At 38.2% G+C, this 26,850-nt stretch overlaps 1 protein-coding gene and 1 long non-coding RNA gene across 5 annotated transcripts in view; one reads left to right on the top strand and one right to left on the bottom strand.

The window, feature by feature from the left end:
- Nucleotides 1–970: 970 nt before the first annotated feature.
- Nucleotides 971–15,298, bottom strand: LOC145511120 (uncharacterized). The gene is made up of 3 exons (XR_014057519.1): nt 15,221–15,298; nt 10,723–10,852; nt 971–4,015 (listed from the first exon to the last, which is right to left on the bottom strand). It is a non-coding gene; the product is annotated as an uncharacterized LOC145511120 (long non-coding RNA).
- An 83-nt stretch (nt 15,299–15,381) lies between these two features.
- Nucleotides 15,382–26,850, top strand: part of ZC2HC1A (zinc finger C2HC-type containing 1A) — a 52,261-nt gene continuing 40,792 nt past the window's right edge. For all 4 annotated transcript variants that reach the window (XM_081503768.1, XM_081503766.1, XM_081503767.1 and 1 more), the window contains exon 1: nt 15,382–15,475. In XM_081503768.1, coding sequence (XP_081359894.1) covers nt 15,460–15,475 — 16 coding nt within the window. In that variant the 5' untranslated portion in view covers nt 15,382–15,459. The remainder of the gene's footprint in view (nt 15,476–26,850) is intronic.

The following is a 26,850-nucleotide window of genomic DNA, read 5'->3' as shown; positions in this document are numbered from 1 at the left end:
AGGAATAGACTCATAGATGTAGAAAATGAACAAGATTACCAAGTGGGGGGAGATGGATAAATTAGAGATAAATTCAGTGTATTACTCTTAAGACTATGTATATGTGTTCAGTCATGTCCCACTCTTTGTGACTGCATGGGCTGTAGCCTGACAGACTCCTTTGTCCATGGAATTTTCCAAGCAAATCTACTGGAGTGGGTGGCCATTTCCTACTCCAGGCAATCTTCCCGACCCAGGGATCAAACCCACATCTCCTGCATTGGCAGGCAGATTCTTTACCACTGTGCCAAATCTACCATACTGTACATACAGATATTTGGAATGGGAATGGAATGCAGGGATTCAAAGGAAAGAGTCTGACTCCCACAAAGCACCAAGGATAAAGTTAATAATTCAGCAGAACTAGGTCCATGAAGTCAATATGACCAAGAAAATATACAGTCTATAAATTGGCAACAGTCTTGGCCTTCCCACAAAAAAAGAAAAAAATAATTTCAATTTAAATAAACTTCCAAAGGACAGAGTGACCTCTAATAAGTCAATTCTTTTCTAAAGCTGTGTAAACACTGTGATGCTGCTGCAGTTTTTAGCCAGATTTCACAGAATTCCTGAGCAAAGTGCTCATTATTCAGTTGGGGCACAAGAAGTAATTTTGAAATTTCTTCCTGTTTTGGTCTCTAAGGAAACACTATAAAGTATTTGCTGTGAAGATGCTAAATCCTGTGTAAAGGAAACAAATTTTAAAAATTCTAAAAAACTAAAATGCCTCTTTTCATTTTTGCATTTCTAAGGTTCATCTGTAAGTATTTAAACTTCATTTTAAATTTTAAAATACATTTTGCTTTACTTTAAATGTCTTGGCTATATTGATACTACTAGGGTATTTTTGGAAATGTGTGTTTTAGTGTGCATTAAAGTTGAATCTTGTGTTGTAAAAGGGTTACCCACCAATTTTGAGATAATTAACTCAGTAAGACCTCATTATCTTTATTCTATAATCTCCCAAATACATATGGTTTGACTTGTTAGTTAATAAGCACCAACACTTACACTATTTCATATCTTGCCACAGAAACATCTGCAAAAAATTCAATGACTTTAACAATTCATTTCTAAACAGTAATACAAACGGAAGTGTTACTTTGACAAATACATCTTGTATATTATTGAAAATGTCATGTTTAGTTTTATTTTTCATTTTGTAAAATTTCTCATCATTATAAATTACCAAATGTATATTTTTGTTTCCAATTAACATCTTTGCCAATTTCCCTTTCCTTTCATTAGAATTTTTATTCTTCTAATCCTCTAAACTAGTCATCTTTATTTTCTGATTTGACTTTTATTCTAATGTCCTACCATAAATTGCTTTTATAATTTAATTTTAGGAGAAAGTTTCCTGAAGGATTAAAATATATCTTAGTATCTGATAAAGAGATCATGTGTTTCAATTTATTTCTTCTCAGTTGGTGTTAACCTTTACTATTAGAAAGTCATGGACTTTACAGTGCAATACATACTGTATGTCACATTTTAATTTTTAATGTTAAATAGCATGTTGGAAAATACGCTGCTATAGACTGAACTGTGTCCCTCTCTCATCCCCAAATTCATGTGTTGAAGCCCGAATCCCACAGTGTGAGTATATTTTGGATGTAGGAGGTAATTAAGGTTAAATGAAGTCCTAAGAGTGGGGCCCTACCCCAATATTATTGGTGGTCTTCTAAGAAGAAGAATAGAGAGATCTTTTTCTTTCTGCCATGTAGAACACAGTAAGAAGCTACCATCTGTAAGCCATGAAAAGTGTCTTCACCTGAATTCTGCAGCTATCCTGATCTCAAACTCCAGCCTCCAGAACTGTAAGAAAATTACGGTATTTGGTTATAGTATCCTGAGATGACTAATGTAATACTTATGCTATTGAGTCCCACCAAGCTTTATTATAGCTCTACAATGGAGTTATTGGACATTAGCTCAGCTAATAATAAAGTGACACTTTGTTTAATATTTTGCTACTATTTTTCATGTATAATCTACTTAAGGTAGCCCAGTGGAGGCTAGAGTAATGGACAAGGGAAGATTCATAAACTTGTGTCCTGTAGAATGAGAATATCAAATGTTGTAAAACCATACCCTTGAATCTCCCAACTCTGTTACCAGCAATATGCTGAGCCATCATCATATTAGGCTTAGGTCATTTCAGTGTCCTTCCAAAAGATCACCTTGCTCACTGTCTTTACCAGATATAGTCATCTTAAACTACACTTTAAAAAATGTTTAATCCTGTTCAAAAATCATCAAGACTAAAGATTCTTCACATCTATGAAATAAATTTTAATCTGAAACTCTTGCCCACTCATGATCCTCTGTTATCTGGGCCCAATTTAAATTTCCTACATATAATGTTAACAAATGCTCAGTAAATACTTGTCTAATTAATTTTCCATCCTCAACAGGTTCTCACTCTCCCCCGAACTTGCATTGTCATGCCTGCTTTCATGGCCTTGGCTCATCCTGTAATCAACTGCCTACCCAAAATACCGGTCATAATCCTACTCATCTTAAAAGAACAAATACAAAATTCATAGACTACAATCAATTTTCCAATTCCAAACCATAGGAATATTCTCTGTCTATAACTCCTCTGTTTTTTTGACCTAAATTTTTAATTCTAGCATTGTACATATTCTGTATGTAAGCATACATTACCAGCACTTTTAAAAATATCTTATTACCCCATCTAGATTGTAAACTTTTGTAGGACGTTCATTCTTAGTACCTCAGTTCAGTTCAGTTCAGTTGCTCAGTCGTGTCTAACTCTTTGCAACCCCATGGACCACAGAACGCCAGGCCTCCCTGTCCAACACCAACTCCCGGAGTTTATTCAAATTCATGTTCATTGAGTTGGTGATGACATCCAACCATCTCATCTTCTGTCGTCCCCTTCTCCTCCTGCCCTTAATCTTTCCCAGTATCAGGGTCTTTTCAAATGAGTCAGCTCTTCACATCAGGTGGCCAAAGTATTGGAGTTTCAGCTTCAACATCAGTTCTTCCAATGAACACCCATGGCTGATCTCCTTTAGGATGGACTGGTTGGATCTCCTTGAAGTCCAAGAGACTCTCAAGAGTCTTCTCCAATACCACAGTTCAAAAGCATCAATTCTTCGGTGCTCAGCTTTCTTTATAGTCCAAGTCTCACATCCATACGTGACTACTGGAAAAACCATAGCTTTGACTATACAGACCTTTGTTGGCAAAGTAATGTCTTTGCTTTTTAATATGCTGTCTAGGTTGGTCATAACTTTTCTTCCAAGGAGCAAGTGTCCTTTAATTTCATGGCTGCAATCACCACCTGTAGTGATTTTGAAGCCCAAGAAAATAAAGTCTGATACTGTTTCCACTGTTTCCCCATCTATTTCCCATGAAGTGATGGGACCAGATGCCATGATCTTAGTTTTCTGCATGTTGAGTTTTAAGTCAACTTTTTCACTCTCCTCTTTTACTTTCATCAAGAGGCTCTTTAGTTCTTCTTCACTTTCTGCCATAAGGGTGGTGTCATCTGCATATCTGAGGTTATTGATATTTCTCCTGGCAAGCTTGATTCCAGCTTGTGCTTCATCCAATCCAGTGTTTCTCATGATGTACTCTGCTTATAAGTTAAATAAGCAGGGTGAAAATACACAGCCTTGACGTACTCCTTTTCCTATTTGGAACCAGTCTGTTGTTCCATGTCCAGTTCTAACTGTTGCTTCCTGACCTGTATACAGGTTTCTCAAGTGGCAGGTCAGGTGGTCTGGTATATCCATTTCTTTCAGAATTTTCCACAGTTAACTGTGATCCACACAGTCACAGGCTTTGGCATAGTCAATAAAGCAGACATAGATGTTTTTCTGGAACTCTCTTGCTTTTTCGATGATCCAACAGATGTTGACAATTTGATCTCTGGTTTGTCTGCTTTTTCTAAATCCAGCTTGAGCATCTGGAAGTTCATGCTTCACATACTGTTGAAGCCTGGCTTGGAGAATTTTGAGCATTACTTTACTAGCATGTGAGATGAGAGCAATTGTGCAGTAGTTTGAGCATTCTTTGGCATTGCCTTTCTTTGGGATTGGAATGAAAACAGACCTTTTCCAATCCTGTGGCCACTGCTGAGTTTTCCATACTTGCTGGCATATCATGCAGCACTTTCACAGCATCATCTTAGTACCTAGAATTCTTTGTTAATCTTTCCCTGGAAACCAAGCCTGAAATAATCTCTCTAATTTGACTATTTAATACTTATTTTCTATGGACTTCATTTATCCCTTGATTATATCCAACATGTTATTTGCTCCTTGTCATATATTGTTATTATTATTATATTCTTCATAGGTTCTTGCTCAGTGAAATAGAATTTAAGTTCCTTGAAGTCACAGGCTTTTATTCTTACAATGTCTAGAACTGCAGTATGTAAAAATTTGTATGTAAAGAGACACAAAGGGAAAAGGACCAGAAGTCAGAAACCTGGGTTCTAGTCCATGGTTTAGTTAACCAACCAACCATGTTGGGCAGTCTTTTAATAAACCTTTCTGGGCTTTTTTAGAGTAAAGTTGTGGTGGGAGATTGTTAAGATATTTTATAGATTTATTTTCTGATATTTGGGCCATAGTTTGCCTCTTTCTATGCCATCCAAATTGAGATACAAATAGAAGAAGTATCTACCTCTGAAAAGAAGGATAGCAACAAAGGAGAACTATGACATTTGGAAGCTGCCAGTGGGATATCTGAATTGAGTCAGGGTTATATAAAGGTTTGAATTCTTCCAGAGAATATTTTTATTTTTGGTTTTACTTTGCTGCTTTCCAGGTGTTGGTTACTCAACTACCTGGGTAAGCATAGTATATTAATTAGGGTTCTCCAGAGAACAGAACCAATAGGATTATACCTATATCTATAGAAAGGGAGAAAGAGCTAGAGACTGATTGATTTATTGATTGATTTTAAGTAACTGGCTCCTGTGATTGTACAAGCTTGGCAAGTTTAAAATTTGTAGGTCCTTTTAGGCTGGAGATCCAGGGTAGAATTGCAGTTTGAGTCCAAAGGCACTCTGCTGCCAGATTCCTTCTAAGGGAACGTAAACTTTCAGCTGATGGGATGAAGCCCACTCACATTATGGAGCTGCTGTTGCTAAGTTCTGTTAAATTCTTTGCAACTCCATGAACTGCAGCACCCCAGGCTACCCTATCCTTCACTATCTCCCAGAGTCTGCTCAAATTCATGTTCTTTGAGTCAGAGGGCAATTATGGAGGGCAATTTGCTTTACTAAAAAATCACCAATTTAAATGTTAATTTTATCCAGGAAATACCTTTGTAGTATGTCTAGAATAATATTTGACCTCGCCAAATCGACACGTTACACTAACCATCACACATAGATTCTGTCATTGAAGAAAATAAAGAATAATTCATGTGGCTTCCACTTATTTCATCCCATGGACAGTTTATCAGTCCTCTCTTTGGTGATCTGAGAGAGAATATAAATCTAGTGCTTTCCCTTTTGTCATTCTCATCAGACTTAGTGTCCTTACTTAGAAAAAGCAGTTATGCTACAGTCATGTATCTCGAGTTAGAGAATCTACTTACATATTCTAATCCTGCCACTTCTCAGGTGGCTCAGTGGCAAATAATCTGCCTGCAATGCAGGAGAAGCAGGTTCAATACATGGGTCAGGGAGATGCCCTGGAGAAGGAAATGGCAATCCACTCCAGTATTCTTGCCTGGAAAATTCTATGGATAGAGGAGCCTGGTAGACTGCAGTCCATGGGGTCTCCAACAGTCGGACATGACAGCGACTAAACAGCAACAACCACCATGACCTGCCACTTACTCACTGCAAATTTGCAAGAGTCACTTACTCTAATTGACTCTCCATTTCTTTGAAATGAAAATGAAAAGGATAAGGCAGGTTATGAGGATCACATGAAACTATATTGGAAATGGTTTTCATATTATAAATGGTATTCATATTATATATTAAATGGTCTTCATATTAACTATAACCATTATGTATTAAATTAACAAATTAAATTAATTTAGGTATGACCTAAATCAAATCCGTTATGACTATAAGTGGAAGTGAGAGATAGATTTAAGGGACTAGATCTGATAGAGTGCCTGATGAACTATGGACAGAGGTTCGTGACATTGTACAGGAGACAGGAATCAAGACCATCCCCAAGACAAAGAAATGCAAAAAAGCAAAATGGCTATCTGAGGAGGCCTTACAAATAGCTGGGAAAAGAAGAGAAGCAAAAAGCAAAGGAGAAAAGGAAAGATATACCCATTTGAATGCAGAGTTCCAAAGAATAGCAAGGAGAGATAAGAAACCCTCCTCAGCAATCAATGCAAAGAAATAGAGGAAAACAATAGAACGGGAAAGACTAGAGATCTCTTCAAGAAAATTAGAGACACCAAGGGAACATTTCATGCAAAGATGGGCTCAATAAAGGACAGAAATGGTATGGACCTAACAGAAGCAGAAGATATTAAGAAGAGGTGGCAAGAATACACAAAAGAACTTTACAAAGAAGAACTTCATGACCCAGATAATCATGATAGTGTGATCACTCACACTCACCTAGAGCCAGACATCCTGAATGTGAAGTCAAGTGGGCCTTAGAAAGCATCACTATGAACAAAGCTAGTGGAGGTGCTGGAATTTCAGTTGAGCTATTTCAAATCCTGAAACATGATGCTGTGAAAGTACTGCATTCAGTATGTCAGCAAATTTGGAAAACTCATCAGTGGCCACAGGACTGGAAAAGGTCAGTTTTCATTCCAATCCCTAAGAAAGGCAATGCCAAAGAATGCTCAAACTACTGCACAATTGCACTCATCGCACACTCTAGTTAAGTAATGCTCAAAATTCTCCAAGCCAGGCTTCAGCAATTCGTGAACCATGAACTTCCAGATGCTCAAGCTGGTTTTAGAAAAGGCAGAGGAACCAGAGATCAAACTGCCAACATCCGCTGGATCATCAAAAAAGCAAGAGAGTTCCAGAAAAACATCTATGTCTGCTTTATTGACTATGCCAAAGCCTGTGACTGTGTGGATCACAATAAACTGTGCAAAATTCTTAAAGAGATGGGAATATCAGACCACCTCACCTGCCACTTGAGAAGCCTGTATGCAGGTCAGGAAGCAACAGTTAGAACTGGACATGGAACAACAGACTGGATCCAAATAGGAAAAGGAGTACATCAAGGCTGTATATTGTCACTCTGCTTATTTAACTTACATGCAGAGTACATCATGAGAAACATTGGGCTGGATAAAGCACAAGCTGGAATCAAGCTTGCCAGGAGAAATAACAATAACCTCAGATATGCAGATGACACCACTCTTATGGCAGAAAGTGAAGAAGAACTAAAGAGCCTCTTGATGAAAGTGAAAGAGGAGAGTGAAAAAGTTGGCTTACAGCTCAATATTCAGAAAACTAAGATCATGGCATCTAGTCCCATCACTTCATGGGAAATAGAGGGGGAAACAGTGGAAACAGTGGCTGACTTTACTTTCGGGGGCTCCAAAATCACTGCAGATGGTGATTGCAGCCATGAAAGTAAAAGATGCTTGCTCCTTAGAAGGAAAGCAATGACCAACCTAGACAGCATATTAAAAAGCAGAGACATTACTTTGTCAACAAAGGTCCATCTAGCAAAGGCTATGGTTTTTCCAGTAGTCATGTATGGATGTGAGACTTGGACTATAAAGAAACCTGGCACGGAAGAATTGATGCTTCTGAACTGTGGTGTTGGAGAAGACTCTTGAGAGTCCCTTGGACTTCAAGGAGATCCAACCAGTCCAACCTACAGGAGATAAGTCCTGAGTGTTCATTGAAGCTGAAACGCCAATACTTTGGCCACTTGACGCGAAGAGCTGACTCATTTGTAAAGACTCTGATGCTGGGAAAGGTTGAGGGTAGGAGGAGAAGGGGACAACAGAGGATGAGATGGTTGGATGGCATCACCAACTCAATGGATATGGGTTTGGGTGGACTCTGGGAGTTGGTGATGGACAGGGAGGCCTGGTGTGCTGTGGTTCATGGGATGGCAAAGAGTCAGACACGATTGAGTGACTGAACTGAACTTATATATTAAATAAACACTCTCTGCCTACCTAAAAGAACTATTTTGAAAACTATGTCATTCATTTACATCTATTCACTCATTTAGCAAAGATTTATTAAATATTTTTAAATAAATATTTGTTAAATATAAAAAACCATCGATTGAAATATTAAACCAAGTTTCTCTAAGACAACAATGTCCTTCAAAAATGTAGAGAATCATCAAAAGCACTGAATGAATAGCTGGTATTCTATATAGTTGTTATCATCTCACGTACTACTGGACATGGGCTGGAATAACTTTTAATAACAGCCCTTGTTCATTAAATTGGCACTACTATCTATCTATAAAGGAGTCTTTGGTCAGGTTCCCTATAAGCAAGGACTAAAAGGGATAGTCTTACAGCAGTGATTCATTAGGAGACTCTTCTTGAGTCAAGGAAGCAGGTAGCGCAATAGGGTAAAAGAAAGGTAATCAAGGATATGGTCTTACCTGAAGACTGGATTCATCCCACCTTGAGTCAAAGGTTAACTTGTGGTACCCCAGAGTCAGTCAGCACTGGCTGTGGGCTACCTCCCTGATGATAAGACCATAAGCTCTCAGGGGAAGAAAGTAGCCATGGGTTATCAGCCAACATAATTAACAAGTGGGGCTGGGTGTACCTTCCAGTATAAAGGGGATCTGAGAACAGGGCAATAATAACCTTAGTACAAAGTGCCAGTGATGTTCATAAAAATAACAAAAGCACTGCAAAGGTGTTCAGGACTTTCTGACTCCTCAAGTCAGACTTACTAACATCCATATAGTCTTTTACAGAATTCAAATGCTCTGAAAACTGCTTTTCCTTAATATATAAAAATTAAATTCCTATGAATACTAACATCTTGTTATATGGAATTTCTCTTTCTTATAGAAGTTTTATTATGTTTTGAAAACAGAGCCAGAAGAGATTCTTATTTCTGTTTTGTTGATTATCTGTCAGCTGCTAAGAAACATAAATGTGCATAAGCTTAAGCAACTCTGTTTCTTGGAAACAGCAAGCAAACACTTGTTGGATTTATATGATAAAATTAGGTCAACAATATACTCAACTTATACTTTTGAAATGTATTCTAAGGAAAAAGTAAGTAAACAGAATAATATACTTTCATTGTAAAACTGTTAAAAGCAACTTTTCTAGAAAGATAGGTTTGCACATGTGGGCATTTGTATAAATAGTTAAAGGCAGATAATTCTAATAACATGTGTATCCACAATGAAAATTAGAGCTTTAGTTTTTTACTTTTACCTGTTAATTCTTAAGGCAAAACCAAGTGATCAATTATATTAATAATTAGCATGTGTTTATACGGTGAATTCGTAAACAGTTGTTTCCATTAAAAGGTAGCCGCGGAAACTAGAGGATCTAATAATTGTTTTAAGAAACAGAGCCATAAAGCTTTTAAAATCATAAAGAAGTGCCAAGGTATTCATTTAGGTGATTTAAAAATTTTCCTTCTTTGTTCTTAGTATAAATATCCTGACATCATCATCATCATTATATAATATTTATTTGTAATACTTTACAACACTTAAAGGAAACTGTTTTAAAGGTTGTGAGAAGCTGCTATGATTAATAATAAAGCAAGGGGGAAAGGACTCAATATTTTTCTTTTTCTTCTGTTTTTCTTCCTCCAGGAGGGCAAAAGAGCATCTAAAAATACTTTGCTTTCCTGGCAACAAAGGGCTAAACTGGATAAAGCTGAAATTCACAAAGTCTCAAAATGTTCTGGGCGTTGGTTCCTATTTGAATTTTTAGAGTTACCTCATTACTTAAAAGACACTAGAAAAAAATGTTGCTGCTGTCCTCTCTACTCTGAATTTAAATTGTCTCCATTTTCTTAGGATTAGGTTTGGCTACACTCAGAAAAACATGTAAACAAATACCCTCATAATCTACAAGTGAAGAGAACTTTCACAAAAACTCAAGTACACATTTCATAAAGAAAATATATTGATGGACTTGACAAAATTAAAATTAAGGATTTCTATTCAATGACAGGCATCATAGACAAAGATATCCAATATTTGACAACCTAGAAAAATATTTTTGAACTAATCAAAATCAGCAAGAGCTTAAAATCTAAAATATACAAAGAAACTTACAAATCCATAACAAAACGATGAGAATCACAACATAAAATAGGGATGTATATGTGCATGCTCAGTGAATAAGTCATGTCCAACTCTTTGTGATCCCATGCATTGTAATCTGCCAGACTCCTTGTCCATGGGATTTCCCAGGCAAGAATACCAGAGTGGGTTGCCATTTCCCATTTCAGGCGATCTTCCTGACCAGGATGTGAACACTTGTCTCCTGCATTGACAGGTGGATTCTTTACCACTGAGCCACCAGGGAAACCCCATAAAACAATGATTAAATTAGACAATTCCTTGAAAGTCAAATATGAATTAGCAAATACATGAAGAGATTCCCAACTCTTGATTCTCAGTAGGCTAGCAAAAATTAGAGCCAAGCCAGTATTAAATAGATACAGGAAAATGGGTACTCTTAAACAGTGCTGGTGGCAGGATACACTGGTACAGACATTGCAGAGAACAATCTGGACATACTTACTGGAAATGAAGGCGATCCAGTAATCCATTCCAGGGATGCATCCCAGAGGAACTTGAGCCCAGGTTCATAAGGGGACAGTCACAAAGATGTTCATTGTAGCTGCAAGTTAGAGGAAGCTGGGTGCCTATCACTGCAGAAAGGAGTAAATAAAATATGGTATATGTATTTGGCAAAATACATTTCAGCACTTGGAAGCAATAAACTAGTGTTTTATACAGTAGCATAGGTGGATCTATAAATGAATGTTTATTTAGAACCAATTACTTTTATAAGCTGGACCTCAACATCTAAGACTTAATAGCCCATTGAATATATTGTCCTCTATTGCTCTGTATTATGTCTTGCTCAGGTTTCCTCTACTAGATGTTATCTTCCTGGAAACCAAAGACACTTCTTCGGAGCTCCCTGTTGTGCCTAGAACAGTGTCACATATGTAGAAATATCTCAATAAGTATTTGAATTAATAGATTTTAATTTCAGATTTAGAATTGTGGTGGCAGGAGATGGAGAGATGTGATCATAATTGAAGGTTTAAAAAAATTCATCCTTTTGCAGCTAGGAATTAGTTTTGAAAGTGGAGGAGAGCAGAGAATCCTGAAAGAAATGGAGCTCTTTATGGAACTAGAGGAGAAAGAAGTAGAATAATCACTTTCACACTGTGAATGGAATAACCCTTCAATCAATGAAGGCAGTTAAGTCTGCCTTAGGATCGTCTTTTCTCCTTTTCTTAATGTTTTCTTGTTCAGTACTATAACTATGTCCCTGAACACATAAAACTTTTTGTTCTATCTCAGTCTAAAAATAAAACTAATAAGAGCTAACTCAGAAGATGATTCTTCAATCTAGAATACTGTTCAGTCCTTTCTCCTCAGATTAAAGAAAAAATATGTCCCTTTTGTTTTTGATGAAAATTATAATTTTTGTTATGGTTGCCAAATGTATAAATAAACTTTTATATATTAAATTGTGGTGGGTCATTTTCTTGGAGATTGTAGAGGGTATACATAGTGGGTATATTCAGAATCTCATTCAGCTGTGTTCTGAAAATGATTTGAATGAGGGCCAAAGGATGTCTCTGAAAGAGAAATTGATCTTTGTGTAAGATCCAACAGGAAGTTGGAGCTTTGAAACAGAAGGTATATGTAGCTTGCTCAGCTCTTTGGAAGGTGGAAGTGAGATGTGGATGGACTCCAGGGAATGGTGGTTGAAGGGAAAGTAATGCAAAGTGGAAAGAATCAGGGATATGATGTAATCAGATAAGGGTGCAGTATCTATTTCAGCTACTTAGTAGTTTTGTAATCTGGATCGAGTCAGTAAACATCTCTGAACCTTTGTTTTCTTTTTTTTATGATAGGGATATGGGAAGACCTTTAATTCACACTCCTCTATGAACGTTATCATTAGCTAAAAAGATCACTGGCGAGATAGAAAAAATCATGAATGATAAATGTTTTGGAACATAGAGGAGAAACTGAGCTTTGTTCATTTTAATGACTGGCTTGAAATGAAATGGGCCTGAAACATAGTAGGTACTCAACAAATATTTGTTAAATGAATATGCCACAGAAAAATGGAATAGATCAAGAAAAAGAAAAGCTAGGAGAGTGCATTAAGACCAAAGAGATTTTGGGGCCAGGAACGTAGGAGGCAAAGGAAGGAAGGCAGATAAGAAATTGTCTTCTTCACCCAGGGGTCAGGACCAGGGAAAGCTGAAGAAGCCAGGGTAGATAAGAGTGTTGAGAGAACATCACTCCTAAAGATTGGCAGGCATATTTTAGAGAGTTAAGATTCACAGTAGCTATGCCTACACAAATACACCTTGAACAACCAATCTGAATTATCTGAATTTACATTTAAGGTAATTAGAAAGCAAGATGAGGAGGAAGTGAGGAATCACATGAAATCATCCATTACAGGTGGAATCAGACAGACTAGAGTTTAAATCCAAGTTAATGTAGCTCAGTTGGTAAAGAATCTGCCTGCAATGTAGGAGAATCTGGTTCGATTTCTGGGTTGGGAGGATCTGGTGGAGAAGGCAATGGCTACCCATTCCAGTATTCTGGTCTGGAGAATTCCATGGGCTCACAAAGAGTCGGACACAACTGAGCAACTTTCACTTTCACCATTCACTAAGAGCATAAATATTAGCAAAAAATTAATCTTTGAGACTTCTAGAAATTCTAGACTTCAATTCTAAAAGATGAAAATTATATCTACTTTGTAGAGCTGTTTTGAAGATTATATAACTGACTGTATGAAAAGGACCTAAAACATACCTGATACAATTTTTCAAAATTATTACTATTATCATTATTATTGTTTTTACTGTAGCAGTTGTTGTTACTGTATTGTTGTTACTGTAGCAGTTATACCCAATAGGGTGTGTACCAGCCAATTCCATTTGTGACTTGACTTCAGTTCAAGAACTTGTGATTTGTAAAGTAAGTTAGTAAGTTTTTTCTTTATTTGGGTTTTTTTTCCCCAATAGTGGTTTTTCCTTTTTAGTGCTCATTTAAAGCACTCCCATCTCCACCCCACCTCGATTCTAACTTTAGTCTTAGCAGCACCAAAGGACCTTTCCCCACTATTCCAGGGTGGCTAAGTGGCAGGCAAGGCTGTGGGCTGGCCAATTAGGCCTAGGATCTCAAATCTCAGAGGAATCAAAGAACCAGAGCAGAACAAGGGGGAGAGGAGGAGTTGAGACAGGCCTGTCTCAAGAGTCCATATCAGAGACAGACTGCACCACATTCAAACATACTAAGATCACCTTCCCAATAAGAGATGGTGTAGTTCTCAGTACTTGTTTGTGCCTGCACGCTAAATTGCTTCAGTTGTGGCCAACTCTTTGCCACCTGTATTGCTGATCCTGTTCCTGACACCTGATGTCTCTCTGTTCACACTGTTTGCACTGTTTGCTGAACCCAGGGTAGGCAAGGTGCCAGCTGAGGCTGGAAGGAGCCTCGAGGAGCCATAGGAACTGCAGACAGGTTTATTCTCTCCAGTCTGGCACGGTAGCCATAACATAGTCTCTCCTGGCTGACGCAGCAGCCACAGCAACAGCCACAACATAACCATAATGAAGCCATAACAGAGTCATAACATAGCCTCATGTAACATAACCATGACGTTTCTCCAATGTAGCCCCAATACAGCAGCAGCCAAGGCTTTCATGCTGAAGCTCACACAGGCACACCACACAAAGTAGCCCATGACCAAGCTAGTACCTCCTGACGCAAATGTGCAGTGCTATATGTGATTTTGGCTGTTACATAATCATGCAAAGTCATTGTTTATAGAACATGGGTGAGAAGGCCCGTGAGAACGCGGGGAGAGAGAGCCTAACTGGCACCATCTTTTTAATTTTCCCCACACCACCCTATGGATGTAGCCTGCCAGGCTCCTCTGTCCATGGGATTCTCCAGGCATGAATACTGCAGTGGGTTGCTGGGCCCTCCTCCAAGAGATCTTCCAGACCCAGGGATTGAAGCAGCGTCTCTTATGTCTCCTGCATTGGCAGTTGGGTTCTTTACCACTAGCACCAGCCGGGAAGCCCCAAGTGCTCAGATTACTTGTTTATAAGGCATTCTTGGATGGAGAATAGAACTCTTCCTTCATAAAAGCTTCTGGTTTGTAAGCTACATACTTTTACAAGCAGACAAACTTAGATATGATGTCAACATTTTGCAACTGAACAGAGTAATAAGAGAATTCATATAAGATTTGTTACGGAAATTACACTGACAAATTGCCAAGACTTATACTAGAGTTAGCCAGTAAGATGGCTTGTTTATTACTGCTAAATGAAATTTTCAAAGACATTTAGTTCTGGTGAAATGTGTTAGACTGTTAAGCAGAGGTTTTAGCTAGTTTTGCAGTTACCTTCATCCCAAGAGGTTTTGACAGAAACAGGCTTCCATCTGTCATATATAGATTAGTTTCTCCTCTAAACTCCCTGATCAAACCTAGTTTTATGTCACCTCCTCAGTTGAGGGGCCTACCGACTACTTTAGTTCCAAGTCTGGGGCCCGGGAAGGCCAAGAGTAGCCGAAGAGGAAGGTAGCCCTGGGTTTCACTTTAATTTTCGGCCCAAGGTTTTCTGCTGAGTAAATTGTTTCTCAGCGTCAAGAGAAATCTCAGTTCCACAATTCCAGTTAGAATGTACGATTTCTGTAGGAAAATGGTCCTAAGACTCATATATCCGTGTGTGAAAAGAAAGTCTAGGAAATACACTCAGGTGAAGTGTGACTACACAGCGGGGAATGGAGAGGGTGCTACTCAGGAGTGTGTAGGACGCGGGTCTGTTTGCGTGTTGGCTTCAAGTTCTCAGAGAGGGACAGATGGCAACTCAGAACTGCACTTGATTGAGGGACTGCTGACGGGAACCCTGAGGTGCAGAGATATTCTAAACAAAAGGTTAAGGCGTCAGAAAAACAAGGCGAGAGTCGAACAAAGGCCGCCGTCCGGCGGCAGGATGCAATCCAGCTCGGTGCAGACTCACCCGGAGAACCGCGGCTAGAGCGCAGAGCAGGGCGGCCCCCGCGCAGTGGAGGCAGGAGGCGGGCCATCTCGAGGCCCCGCCCCTTCACAACCCCCCCCGCCCCTCCCGCTCCGGACCAATGGGAGCTCGGAATATTAGCAGGTGGGAGGCGCGGCCGGGTTGCTACAGCCGGAGCTGGGCGGCGGCGGCGGTGGCGGGTGCAGCTCTAGGAATCCGACGGATCCCGAAGCGTTGGCGCAATGGAGGGACTGGAAGGTGAGGAGATGAAAAGATGTGGGCGGGGCGCCTGGGGCGGGGTGGCGGGGGGAAGAGTCTGCCCTGGACCTCGGTACCGGGGAGGCGAGGGCAGGTTCCATAGTAGTGGACCCCGCCACTCCTTCGGAGGCAGGGATGATCGGGCTCTCTGCAGCCCCCGACGCGGTCGAGCTGATGATCTTTAGGCTACCCCTTCTCAGACGGTTTATACCTGATGCGCTCCCCCGCCCTACCCCACGAGCCTGATCTGCCTCTGGTAAACGCCTGCAAAACCCTTCCTACCATTTTCTGGTCTCCCTGACTCCCTGAGTGTCCTGTTGGGAATAACAGCCTCTGACCAAATTTTATTTTCCTTGCAAAGTGAACTCTCCATTCATGTCTGCCGCCTCCCCACCGCCAGCCTTTGCTGGAGCCCGGGGTGTGTCTCCAACCGTGAGGTGCTGATACTTTCCTTGGCCACTTTCCTTGGTTTCCCTAGGTAACTGTTTTTCCATTTCTGCAGCATCTCCCGAGGAAGTGTCACTTGCCAGTTTCAGAGCCGGGACAATAGGTTAACAGAAGGGGTTAGGGTTTATTCACGAGGACTCTGTAAGGAAAAGCCAACATTGATTCTTTATCTTTGGGTTTATCTTTGTGCTATACCAGGACTCCAGATTTTGCTTTGTTCTCAATTTTTTCACTTCTCTGTTCTCTTTACCTGTGTTATCCTGTGTAATACAGCATTCGCTTAAAGACAACAAAGGAAAAAAAACAGCATTAGCAACAGCGGTTTCAAGATTCCTTTTCAAATTGTGCTTAATCCTTCTGATGAAGAATAACCCTGCAGAACTGAGGGATCCTGTTGCCATGATTTAGCTTTTTTTCCTCCTCTTAATTTACATAGATTCAAGTGGAATTAATAAACAGACGCATTGAGCCCTGTGTATTGTTGCATGCTGGAGAGTAAATTATTTTAGGTTGTGTTATGAAAAGAAAAGCAATAACGTAACTTTCTGCAGTGACCTAGTCTCACCAAAAAGCAAATACAGTAATGAGTATGATATTATTTCATGCTTTTGCTCCTAGGTGACGCTCTCATACTAACCACCTTGAGGATGATAGATAATGGAGACCTGTGATGACTTACTATTTGTGTGCAGCTGCAGTGTGCTATAACAAATGAAGTTCTTGTTCTTTGCTTATTTAATTTATTTTAGGCAGATCACTCAAAGTTTCCATGAAGTAGGAATTGTAATGATATTGCTTACTCAAGGTGTTTTTGTCTAGAGGACTCCTGGAGACAGCTTTTTTTTTTTTTTTTAATGAATTTTCAAACATATGGTGGTATTTCAACATAGGATCTTGGGTCCTGGATTTCTCATGAAGTTATTTTAATACACATACAGTGCTTTAGAACAGTTTTTCTGAAGCTTAATTTTATTTTTCTATTATTTTATTTAGCATTTGTAATTGAGGCAAAGATCTTCATCTGACTTTTCATTTATTTATGTTAAGCATCTAAAACAATGTCTGACACAGAGTAGGTATTCAATAAATATTTGTTAGATAAATGACTTTGTCCATGAGAGGCCCTGGGGATACAGGAAAAAATAAAAAGTTAAAACGCTGCTCTCATTGAGCCTACATTTTAGTGAATCTTATGTTTTAGCAGTGCTGACATTACTTTTGAAATCTTACCAAGAATGCTTTTAAAATACGATGAAAACCTATTATAATACTCAATTACATGGGTGAAGAAAAACGAATTCTGCTGTAATATGTTATGTTATCATGGGTATATTTTAGGGGCCCAACTTGTGATGCTTCATGTTAAACAATACTTCTTCTTTACTCGTTTATTTTTTTCTAAGCAAAATTAAGTTGCTATCATTAACAATGTTATGATGTGTTAATTGTAATGAATTAGGTTATTATGAAATTATTCTTTTTCTAGGGCAAAACAGTTGAATATTGGTAATTTCAAATGGTAATAAAATTTTTTATTTTAATAAAATAAGAGCTCTTAGAGACTTTTGTTGAAGTTAGTGCCTTTCTTTTCCTCCTCCTCCTTTTAAAAAATGAGCCCTGGTTAGGTCACACTTTATAAAGATGAACTTTGAGTCTTAATGAGGAATTCATTAATTCATTCCTCTGTGACTTCATTTAATAAACAGTGGTACATTGGTAAATAAGTGGTACATTGGTATAGTGATAAATAAGAGAGTTTTTCCCTATTGGGTATTAACATCCAGCATATCGAAGGTGTCTAATGAACCTCATTTTGCAGTATTCAGTAGAAAATCTTTGAGAATTTGCTTAATACACACCATGTGTGCTTGAGCGGGTAATTGCTCAGACATGTCCGACTCTTTGTGACGCCATGGACTGTGAACTGCCAGGCTCCTCTGTCCAAGAAATTCTTCAGGCAAGAATACTGGAGTAGATTGCCATTCCATTCTCCAGGGGATCTTCTCGACCCAGGGATCAAACCCCAGTCTCCTGCATTGCAGAGGGATTCTTTACCATAGTAGTTGAGCAAATATAGTACTGCCTGGCATTAAATTAAAAGGAATTAAACCCATGTTTTTAACTGAAGCCAGTAAGCAGACTAAACTTGATTGTAAAACCAGAAAATATATGGACTCCTGAAAAATTTTATTGAAGATTATCATACTCTTGGGGCTTCCCTGGTAACTCAGCTAGTAAAGAATTCACCTGCAATGCAGAAGACCCCAGTCCGATCCCTGGGTTGGGAAGATCCCCTGGAGAAGGTATAGGCTACCTACTCCAGTATTTTTGGGCTTCCCTGGTGGTTCAGATGGTAAAGAATCCAAGTGCAATGAGGGAGACCTGGGTTTGATCCCTGGGTTGGGAAGATCCCATGGGGAAGAGAACAGCTTCTCACTCCAGTATTCACACTTGGAGAATTACATGGACAGAGGAGCCTGGCAGGCTACAGTCCATGGGGTCGCAAGAGTCAGACACAACTTAGCAACTCAACCACCACCATCCACTATAGGTATGTCTAATGGAAATAAAAGTAGTTCTAGACCTGGGAGAGTTCAATCTCTTTTAAGCTTTTCATCTGTAAAATGGAGAGATGACAAGCCCTAAGCAAGTTTTATCCATATGTATTGTTACTCCTTTCATAATATCTTGATAAGTCATTATTAACAGTTGTGACAGATCTTCCTGCCTAGTCCTCTTTTGGACTGCTAAATAGGTAGGTCTTAGGGTACTGCCCTCTAAAACCTGATTCAAGTCTGATGGCTCTTTTCTAATGTAGCTCTTCATATAGTTGAAGAAAGCCATGCTGTCCATTTAGGGGTTTTTGTTTGTTTTTCCCTAATCTAAGCACTGGTTTAACTGATAATTCATCATCTTTACTAATTTATCTTGATTCATTTTTTTTTTGATACTGACTTTAATGCCATATTATTTTAATAACCATTGTATTGGACAGATCTGTGCTTGGATCCTTGTTTTGTTTCTTTTTAGCTTTGGAGCCAATACACTTCAATCTACCTGAACTATATTAAGTATTAAATGATGTAACATATATTAAGCATTTGGCAAACTGCCTAGTACATAGGAGGCCCCCTTTAGTGCTTGTTTATTGGATGGATAAAAATCCCAGGAAGTGTATTAGAACCATAAGAGTGGTTCAGTATAGGTAAAACATAGCAGACTTGGAAGGAGTTGTGGGCAATCTCACTAGATAATTGTGGCAGCAGAATAGATTGGAGAAGGGAGAGGCTGGAAATGTGTATATGTGATAAAGATTTGAACTAAGGCAAAAGCAGCAGAAATTAAAAAGGGGAGATAGGTATAGAAGACATTTCTGCAATGGAGAGATGAGATAGAACTGCTGGATGTAGGAGGGAAGAAGAATCAAGGATAAAGCAGTTTTGTAGCTTGGATTAAGACGTAATACTATCTTTAACCAAGAGAAGGATGAGTTTAGAAGATGAGGTAATGATTTTGGCTTTAGAAATGTTGTATTTGTATGGTACTCGGGGCATATCTGGTGGAAAAGTTTTATAGCTGCCTGTAAATATCTACCTGGAGTTTTTAGTTTAGTAGTCATCAGCTTATTAGTGACAGAAAATAGGTATATTTGCTCAGCAAAGCTATATTTAACAAGATGAAGAAGAAAAAAAACTTGTGGGGAACTGATGCTTTAAGGTTGAGCAGGAAAGGAAACTAGAGTAGGGGGCAGTCTTTAAAAAGGTTTAAAAATTGTCAAGAAAGGGAAGTGGGGGAGAATGAATATTTACTGAGTGTGCTGGAAAAAGCCTGTAGCACTTGGTATTCTTAGAGACCTAGGTACTAACCAGGTGTAACCCTGCTGGCTTGTGAAATCCGAAACACTTGGGCTTAGGAAAAAGAAATATCATTGAAGCCAAGAGAGAAAGGGCTTTGAAGGTAGAAGGGATTGGTCAGCAGTGCCTCAGGATAAAGGAAGGTCCAGTAAGGTGAGGATTGAAGAGCCGTTTCAATTTGACAATAGATTAATGGTAATCAGTTGGTTCTGTTTCTTAAGGTCTTTGTCTCCTTATTGAAGAAGCTTTACCTGATCATATCTACTTTCTAGACACACACATAGCATTATGACTGTCTTCTCTCTCCTTACTCTGTTCTGTTTTTCTGTCGTTGCACTGTGCTTTTCACTACAAAACCTTTTATAAACAGTGTTAGTAGCTCAGTCGTGTCTGACTCTGTGACCTCATGGACTGTAGCCTGCCAGGCTTCTCTGCTCATGGGATTCTCCAGGCAAGAATACTGGAGTGGGTAGCCATTCCCTTCTCCAGGGGATCTTCCTAACCCAGGAAAGGAACCTGAGTCTCCCACATTGCAGGCGATTCTTTACCATCTGAACCACTAAAAAAGCCCATATAAACAGGTAAATATATAAAATGTCAGGTAGTGAAAAAAAGTGATTTTTTTTCCCCCCAAAGAGTAGAAGCTTGGTAAGATCAGGGTCTTTGATTCATCTTGTTTGCCCAATTTCATCCCTGTTTTCATCCTATTTTCATGTTTCATCCATTTCATACCTAATTTCATCCTCGTTTGCCTGATTCCTAGAACAGTTCCTGTCCCATGCTAGGTGCTCAATAAGTACTTGTTGAATCAACATATGTGTCTATTTTAATACAGTGTTTAGTCCTGATAAAGCTTGCCTGTATTTCAGATTGAGAGTGAATGAAAGTTAGGAGTTAGGCGGTATCTGTAAGCCAGTGTTTCAAAAAATATGCTACTCAGGATATTGGTCCTAAATAACTTTCAGGCCAGAAAGGATTTCTGTTGGGGAAATAACAGCATACTAAATCTCCCTCTCTCTCTCTCTTAAGACTGAGGACGTTCTACTCTAAGAAAACCTGTTTAATCTAGCATTTTGCAAACATTTAACCATAAGCAAAGGATTTGAGGGTGATTGGTAGAAATAGTGGAAATGACTAGTCAAGTTCAGACTGGATAGGAATGGAAGTACAGCCAGGAATGGGTTATCAGGAAAATGCAAGTCTCTCTGAGATCAAGAAAGTGACCGAGAGGTAGATTGTAGAAGCCTGTAGTTAGAGCACTTATGTATTTTAAGAGTCCAGAGGTGGAGCTTTCTAAGTTGTTTTAGCAGTGGTTTTTGCTGGAGTGCAGGTCACTAAAGTGGACGAAGGGTGAAGGCTGTGTGCTGAGTAGGTTAAGGGTGACTGTGAAATACTGAAATCTAGGATGAGCTGAAAGACAAATAGCTTACGAGGGATCAGAGATCATTGACCTGGAAGTAATTCGATTTTAAAAAAGGGTTGTAGGGGGAAAGTAGTAAAACAGCTGCCATGTGCTTCAAAAGAGAGATTTTTTGAGATCTTTTTTTTTTTAACATTTATATTGAAGTATCGCTGATTAACAATGTTATCATAGTTTCAAGTGGATAGCAAACGGCCTCAACCATGCATATGCAGGTATCTGCAAACTGCCCTCCTATCCATGCTGCCAAATAACATTGGCCAGAGTTCCCTGGTGTGTCTATGTCAGTCCCAAAGGTTGGTTTCAGATAAGCAAGTGACCAGTGGTGAAGGAACAGGCATGTTACACAGAGGCCAAAACTGTTCTTAATTTATGAGAGTTTTCTTTTGAAAATGTTCCCTGCTATTTCTTAAATATATACATTTTAGAATGTTGTATTTTAGATAAAAGCATATTCTTTCACATCACCTATATAATAGTATCATATAAAGATATCATTTCAAGCCTTATTATCATGCAGAGCAGATTTTGAAATTGCTCAGTACAGTAAGTCATTACAGAATCAACAGTGTGTTTAGGATCAATTTTGTAAGGAGAGGGTGGCTTCTCTAAAGCTTTAGAATATTAAGTACTTATTCACTTGGTTCTGTCCATCAGTTTGAGTGCTTCTTTCATCAGTGAGTTGTTATCTGTCTCTACTGTGCTTTTATAAGTCACACAGTTCTCTAGCTTTTGCCACTCAGGAGAGAGTAGTAGAGTTTGCCCTATTCCCTGGAGAGTAGTATTTTTTATTTTATTGCTTGTGAAGCATTTTTATGTATAACATCTCAGTTGATCCTCTTGAATTTTAAGGTAGGTTGAGCAGATGTTATCTTCATTTAACAGATGTTAAACTTGAGGCTACCTATATGACTACTCATATATTTTCTTATAGTTCATTTAGTGAAAACTTTTCCGACAAGGAGAGAGACATCATGTTCTTTGCTCAAGGTCCTCACAGATTCTCAATTCTGTGTATAGACAAGTGGAAGTCACTTCCTCAACATCTTGCAGTTGGTCAGTCGGTTTAATCGTTCTTATTTATGACCAACTTTCTTTTTTAAATATAACACCAGTAAGGGAGGTGTCTTATTATCCATATACTTTTAAGGTAGATTTTATTAAATAAATATACTATATTTATTATGGTGTATTAGAGTTAGAAGGGGTGCTCCTAGGTCATTTAATCTAACATCCTTATTTTATATAAGAGGAATGTGAATCTTAGAGAGGTTTAATATCTTGCCCAGCAAGCCATAGTTCTAAGTGACAGAGCTGAGACTTGACTTAGATAATATGAGACAAATTCCAGTGCCTTTTCTAATGTAAAGAATATTAGAACATTGCCATTAGGACAAACTGTGGCTTTGTGACTCTAAAGCCTAAGCTGCTTATCATGACCTGTTGGTAGACATTCTTTCCAGGGAATGTTGATGTCAACACACATGACATATTTTGTGGATTATAGGGCTATGCTCTATAAGAGAAAACTAAATTTATATATATATTTATTTTGAATAACGTAATGACTTTTAATTTTTTCTTGTTTTTTGAAATAATTTAAAATGTTTTCTCTATAATGCTATTTCCTCTTTTTTATGCCTTTGGTGATAATAATTTTCTTTTTCTTTAATTACAAAATGAACATGTGTGGTGACTTGTAGGAATTAATCCCGGGAGTTGATTTTATGGTCATATTCTTGTTGCTCTTATATTGTTTTCAGCTTTTGTATTAAAAAAAATGGAAGAGGATTTGGTTCTTAGACATAAAACCAAAGAATTAAATCATGTAGACTGTTGGCTTTATCAAGCAGTGATTGTGTATCTCTACCCTTTTGTCACTTGCTTGGTGCATGCTTGGCAAGTAATAGGGACTCAAGTAGGCACTCACATTATTTCCATGTGTTAACTGATTTTTCTCAACAATTAATTTTCAAAAGATTTTGCTTTGTTATCCATTTAACAAGGAAATACTAAAATATACTTTGAAGCAAGTAACATGTGGTACTATTCAGCATTTTATATTGATATATTTTTAAATCATTGTTTGGAATTTGAAGGAAGACATGAAAACTATAAATAGACAAGCAGTATGTGGTATCACTTTGACAGTCATTATGAAGACATTCTAATCTTCGTGTATCTAATGGATTCAGCTGCCAGCAACTGCCTCAGCTTTCTGGATAATTAATGGAATTAAGTGATCCAGATAAATGAAGTTGCTTTGATCTCCCTAAATAACCTAGTCTTTGGTATTGGAAAGGACAAAGCAGGCAAAGCTTAGCTATGCTTTTGTACTGTTCACAGCTTAACTGCCACCATACAGGCATTGACTTCCATCTGAAATGACAAATAGTCACCCTCTGCCACTGAAATAGGGCAGAGGAACACCTGAAGTATGCAAGAACAAAGCATTCTTCTGTTACTGTTTGATTGTGTTCCCACCAATGTCTGTTTTGATTCTCCTGATAAGTTTTCTGTGGACTCAATAAATGCCTTGCAACAACATATATATGAAGTCAAAAACTACATTTTTCATGAGTTTATTGTCACTTCTAAAAGATAATGGTTTTCTGATAAAACAGTTTTAACCATCAGTAAAATCAGTTCAGTTCAGTCTCTCAGTCATGTCTGACTCTTTGAGACCCCATGGACTGCAGCACTCCAGGCTTCCCTGTCCATCACCAGCTCTTGGAGCTTGCTCAAACTCACGTCCATCAACTCGGTGATGCCATCCAACTGTCTTAGCCTCTTATCGTCCCCTTCTCTTCCTGGCTTCAGTCTTTCCCAGCATCGGGGTTTTTCTCCAGTGAGTCAGTTCTTTGCATCAGGTGGCCAGAGTATTGGAGTTTCAGCTTCAGCATCAGTCCTTCCAATGAATATTCAGGACTGATTTCCTTTAGGATGGACTGGTTTGATTTCCTTGCTGTCCAAGGGACTTTCAAGAGTCTTCTCCAACACCACAGTTCAGAAGCATCAGTTCTTCAGCGCTCAGCTTTCTTTATGGTCCAACTCTCACATCCATACATGATTACTGGAAAAAACCATAGCTTTGACTAGATGGACCTTTGTTGACAAAGTAATGTCTCTGCTTTTTAATATGCTGTCTAGGTTGGTCATAGCTTTTCTTCCAAGGAGCAAGCATCTTTTAATTTCATGGCTGTAGTCACCATCTGCAGCGTTTTTGGAGCCCCCCAAAATAAAGTCAGCCACTGTTTCCATTGTTTCCCCATCTGTTTGCCATGAAGTGATGGGACCAGATGCCATGATCTTAGTTTTTTGAATGTTGAGTTTTAATCCAGCTTTTTTCACTCTCCTCTTTTAATTTCATCAAGATGCTCTTTAGTTCTTCTTCACTTTCTGCCATAAGGGTGATGTCATCTGCGTATTTGAGGTTACTGATATTTCTCCCAGCAATCTTGATTCCAGCTTGTGCTTCCTCCAGCTCGGTGTTTCACATGATGTACTCTGCATATAAGTTAAATAAGCATGGTGACAATATACAGCCTTGATGTATTCCTTTCCCAATGTATTCAGCAGAAAATATGATAAGGATACTATGTCATTTTAATGAAAATTACAGGTATGAAAGTGAAGTTGCTCAGTCGTGTGCTACTCTTTTCGACCCCATGGACTGTAGCCTACCAGGCTCCTCTGTCTGTGGGATTTTCCAGGCACGAATACTGTAGTGGGTTGCCATTTCTTTCTCCAGGAGATCTTCCCAACCCAGGGATTGAACCCAGGTCTCCCGCATTGTAGGCAGACACTTTACTGTCTGAGCCACCAGGGAATATTTGACTAGAAAATAAAATGACAAATTGACTTAGTTATGTAGATCCCAAAAAATGCAGTGAGTGTGTATATGTGTGTGTGATGAAATTTGTTACGTGAAAGTACATGAAAGATGCATTATGATAACTTGATTTTGTGAAAGTTGCAGAAACTTCTTTATTTAATGAATTGTGTCAGATTCATTCATGTCAGATTATCTCAATTTGCTGGTCCAGTGAATCTTAATATTATGTGTATGAAAAAATGAACAGTTCACATAATGCATAGTAACTAGGTGATCTTTTCCTTAAAGCATAATATTTCTGCGTTTGGTGGGGACAACATTCTTTTTATTCTCAACTCCCTAATCATATTAGGAAGCCACCTCACTAATCTCCAGTATTATTTCTTCCTTTTATTTTTGTTAGTTTAAAACCCTTATATTGTGGAAAAACAGACATAACATAAAATTTACAGTTTTAACCATTTTTAAGTGTACAATTCAGTTGTATTAAGTACATTCACATTGCTGTGCAGCCATCATCACTATCCATCCCCAGAATGACTTCATGATCCAAATTGTAGTATCTGTTTTCATCTTATTTTCCTTCCAGTTTTGTATATGTAATTGACATAGAACACTGTGTAAGGGATACAGGATAATGATTTGACTTACATACATCATAAAATGATTACCACAGTAAATTTAGTGAACATCTCTCATCTTACATAGATAACAAAATAAAAGGAAAAGAACAAATTTTTTTTTTCTTTTGGTGAGAAACTCCCAGGATCCAATCTCATAACTTTTATATACAATATAGAACTGTTAATTATCTTTATCATATTGCCCATTACATCCCTAGTACTTACTTATAACTGGAAATTTGTACTTTCTGATGACCTTCATCCATTTTCCCATCTTCCTTCGTCCCCAATTCTGGTAACCATGCCTCTGATCTCTTTTTCTATGAGTTTGTTTGGGAAGTATAAAGTATTGGGAAGTATAAAGACTATAAAACTCTTTCTGTTCCTAGTGCAGAGTATAGTGATTTGATGCTTCTGTGCATTTCAAGATGATCACCATGATAAATTTAGTTACCATCTGTCATCATGCAAGATATTACATTATTACTGACCATATTTCCGACACTGTACATTTCATACCTGTGACTCATTTATTTTGTAACTGAAAGTTAGTGTGCTTTAATTTCTCTCACCTATTTCCCGCCCTCCCCCTACACCCCCCCCCCGCCCCGCCCCAGGAAACCATCTGTTTGTTCTCTGTGTCTGTGACTATGCTTGTTTTGTTAAGTTTGTTCATTTGTTTTGTTTTTTAGATTCCGTGTGTAAGTGAAAGTATACAGCATTTGTCTTTGTTTTATTTTACTTAGCATAGTAGCCTCTAGGCTCATCCATTTTGTCACAGGTGTCAAGATTTCAGTATGAGACTAATTCAGTCTTGGGATATTGTATTTGTCCGTATATTCTAAATTATCCATTTTATTAGCATTTCATTGTTCATGATAATCTCTTATCCTTTGTATTTCCATGGTGTTAAGTATAACTTCTCCACTTGCATTTCTAATTTTTTTTTAATTTGAGTCCTCTTTTTTCTTGATGAGACTTGCTGAAGTTTTATCATTTTATCTTTTCAAAGAACCAGCTTGCATTTTGATTTTTTTTTTTTATCATTTTTAGTCTCTGTTTTATTTAGTTCTCCTATTTTCTTTTTGATTTCTTTTCTGCTAATTTTTGAGTTTTGTTTTTCTTTCTCTAGTTCCTTTAGGTGTAAGGTTAGGTTGTTTATTTGAGATTTTTCCTGTTTCCTGAGATAGGTTTGT

Source organism: Giraffa tippelskirchi, chromosome 6 (genome assembly GCF_054371585.1).
Source record: "Giraffa tippelskirchi isolate mGirTip1 chromosome 6, T2T-mGirTip1v1.2.pri, whole genome shotgun sequence".
Lineage (NCBI taxonomy): Eukaryota > Metazoa > Chordata > Mammalia > Artiodactyla > Giraffidae > Giraffa > Giraffa tippelskirchi.
This window is presented reverse-complemented; position numbering and strand designations above follow the sequence as displayed.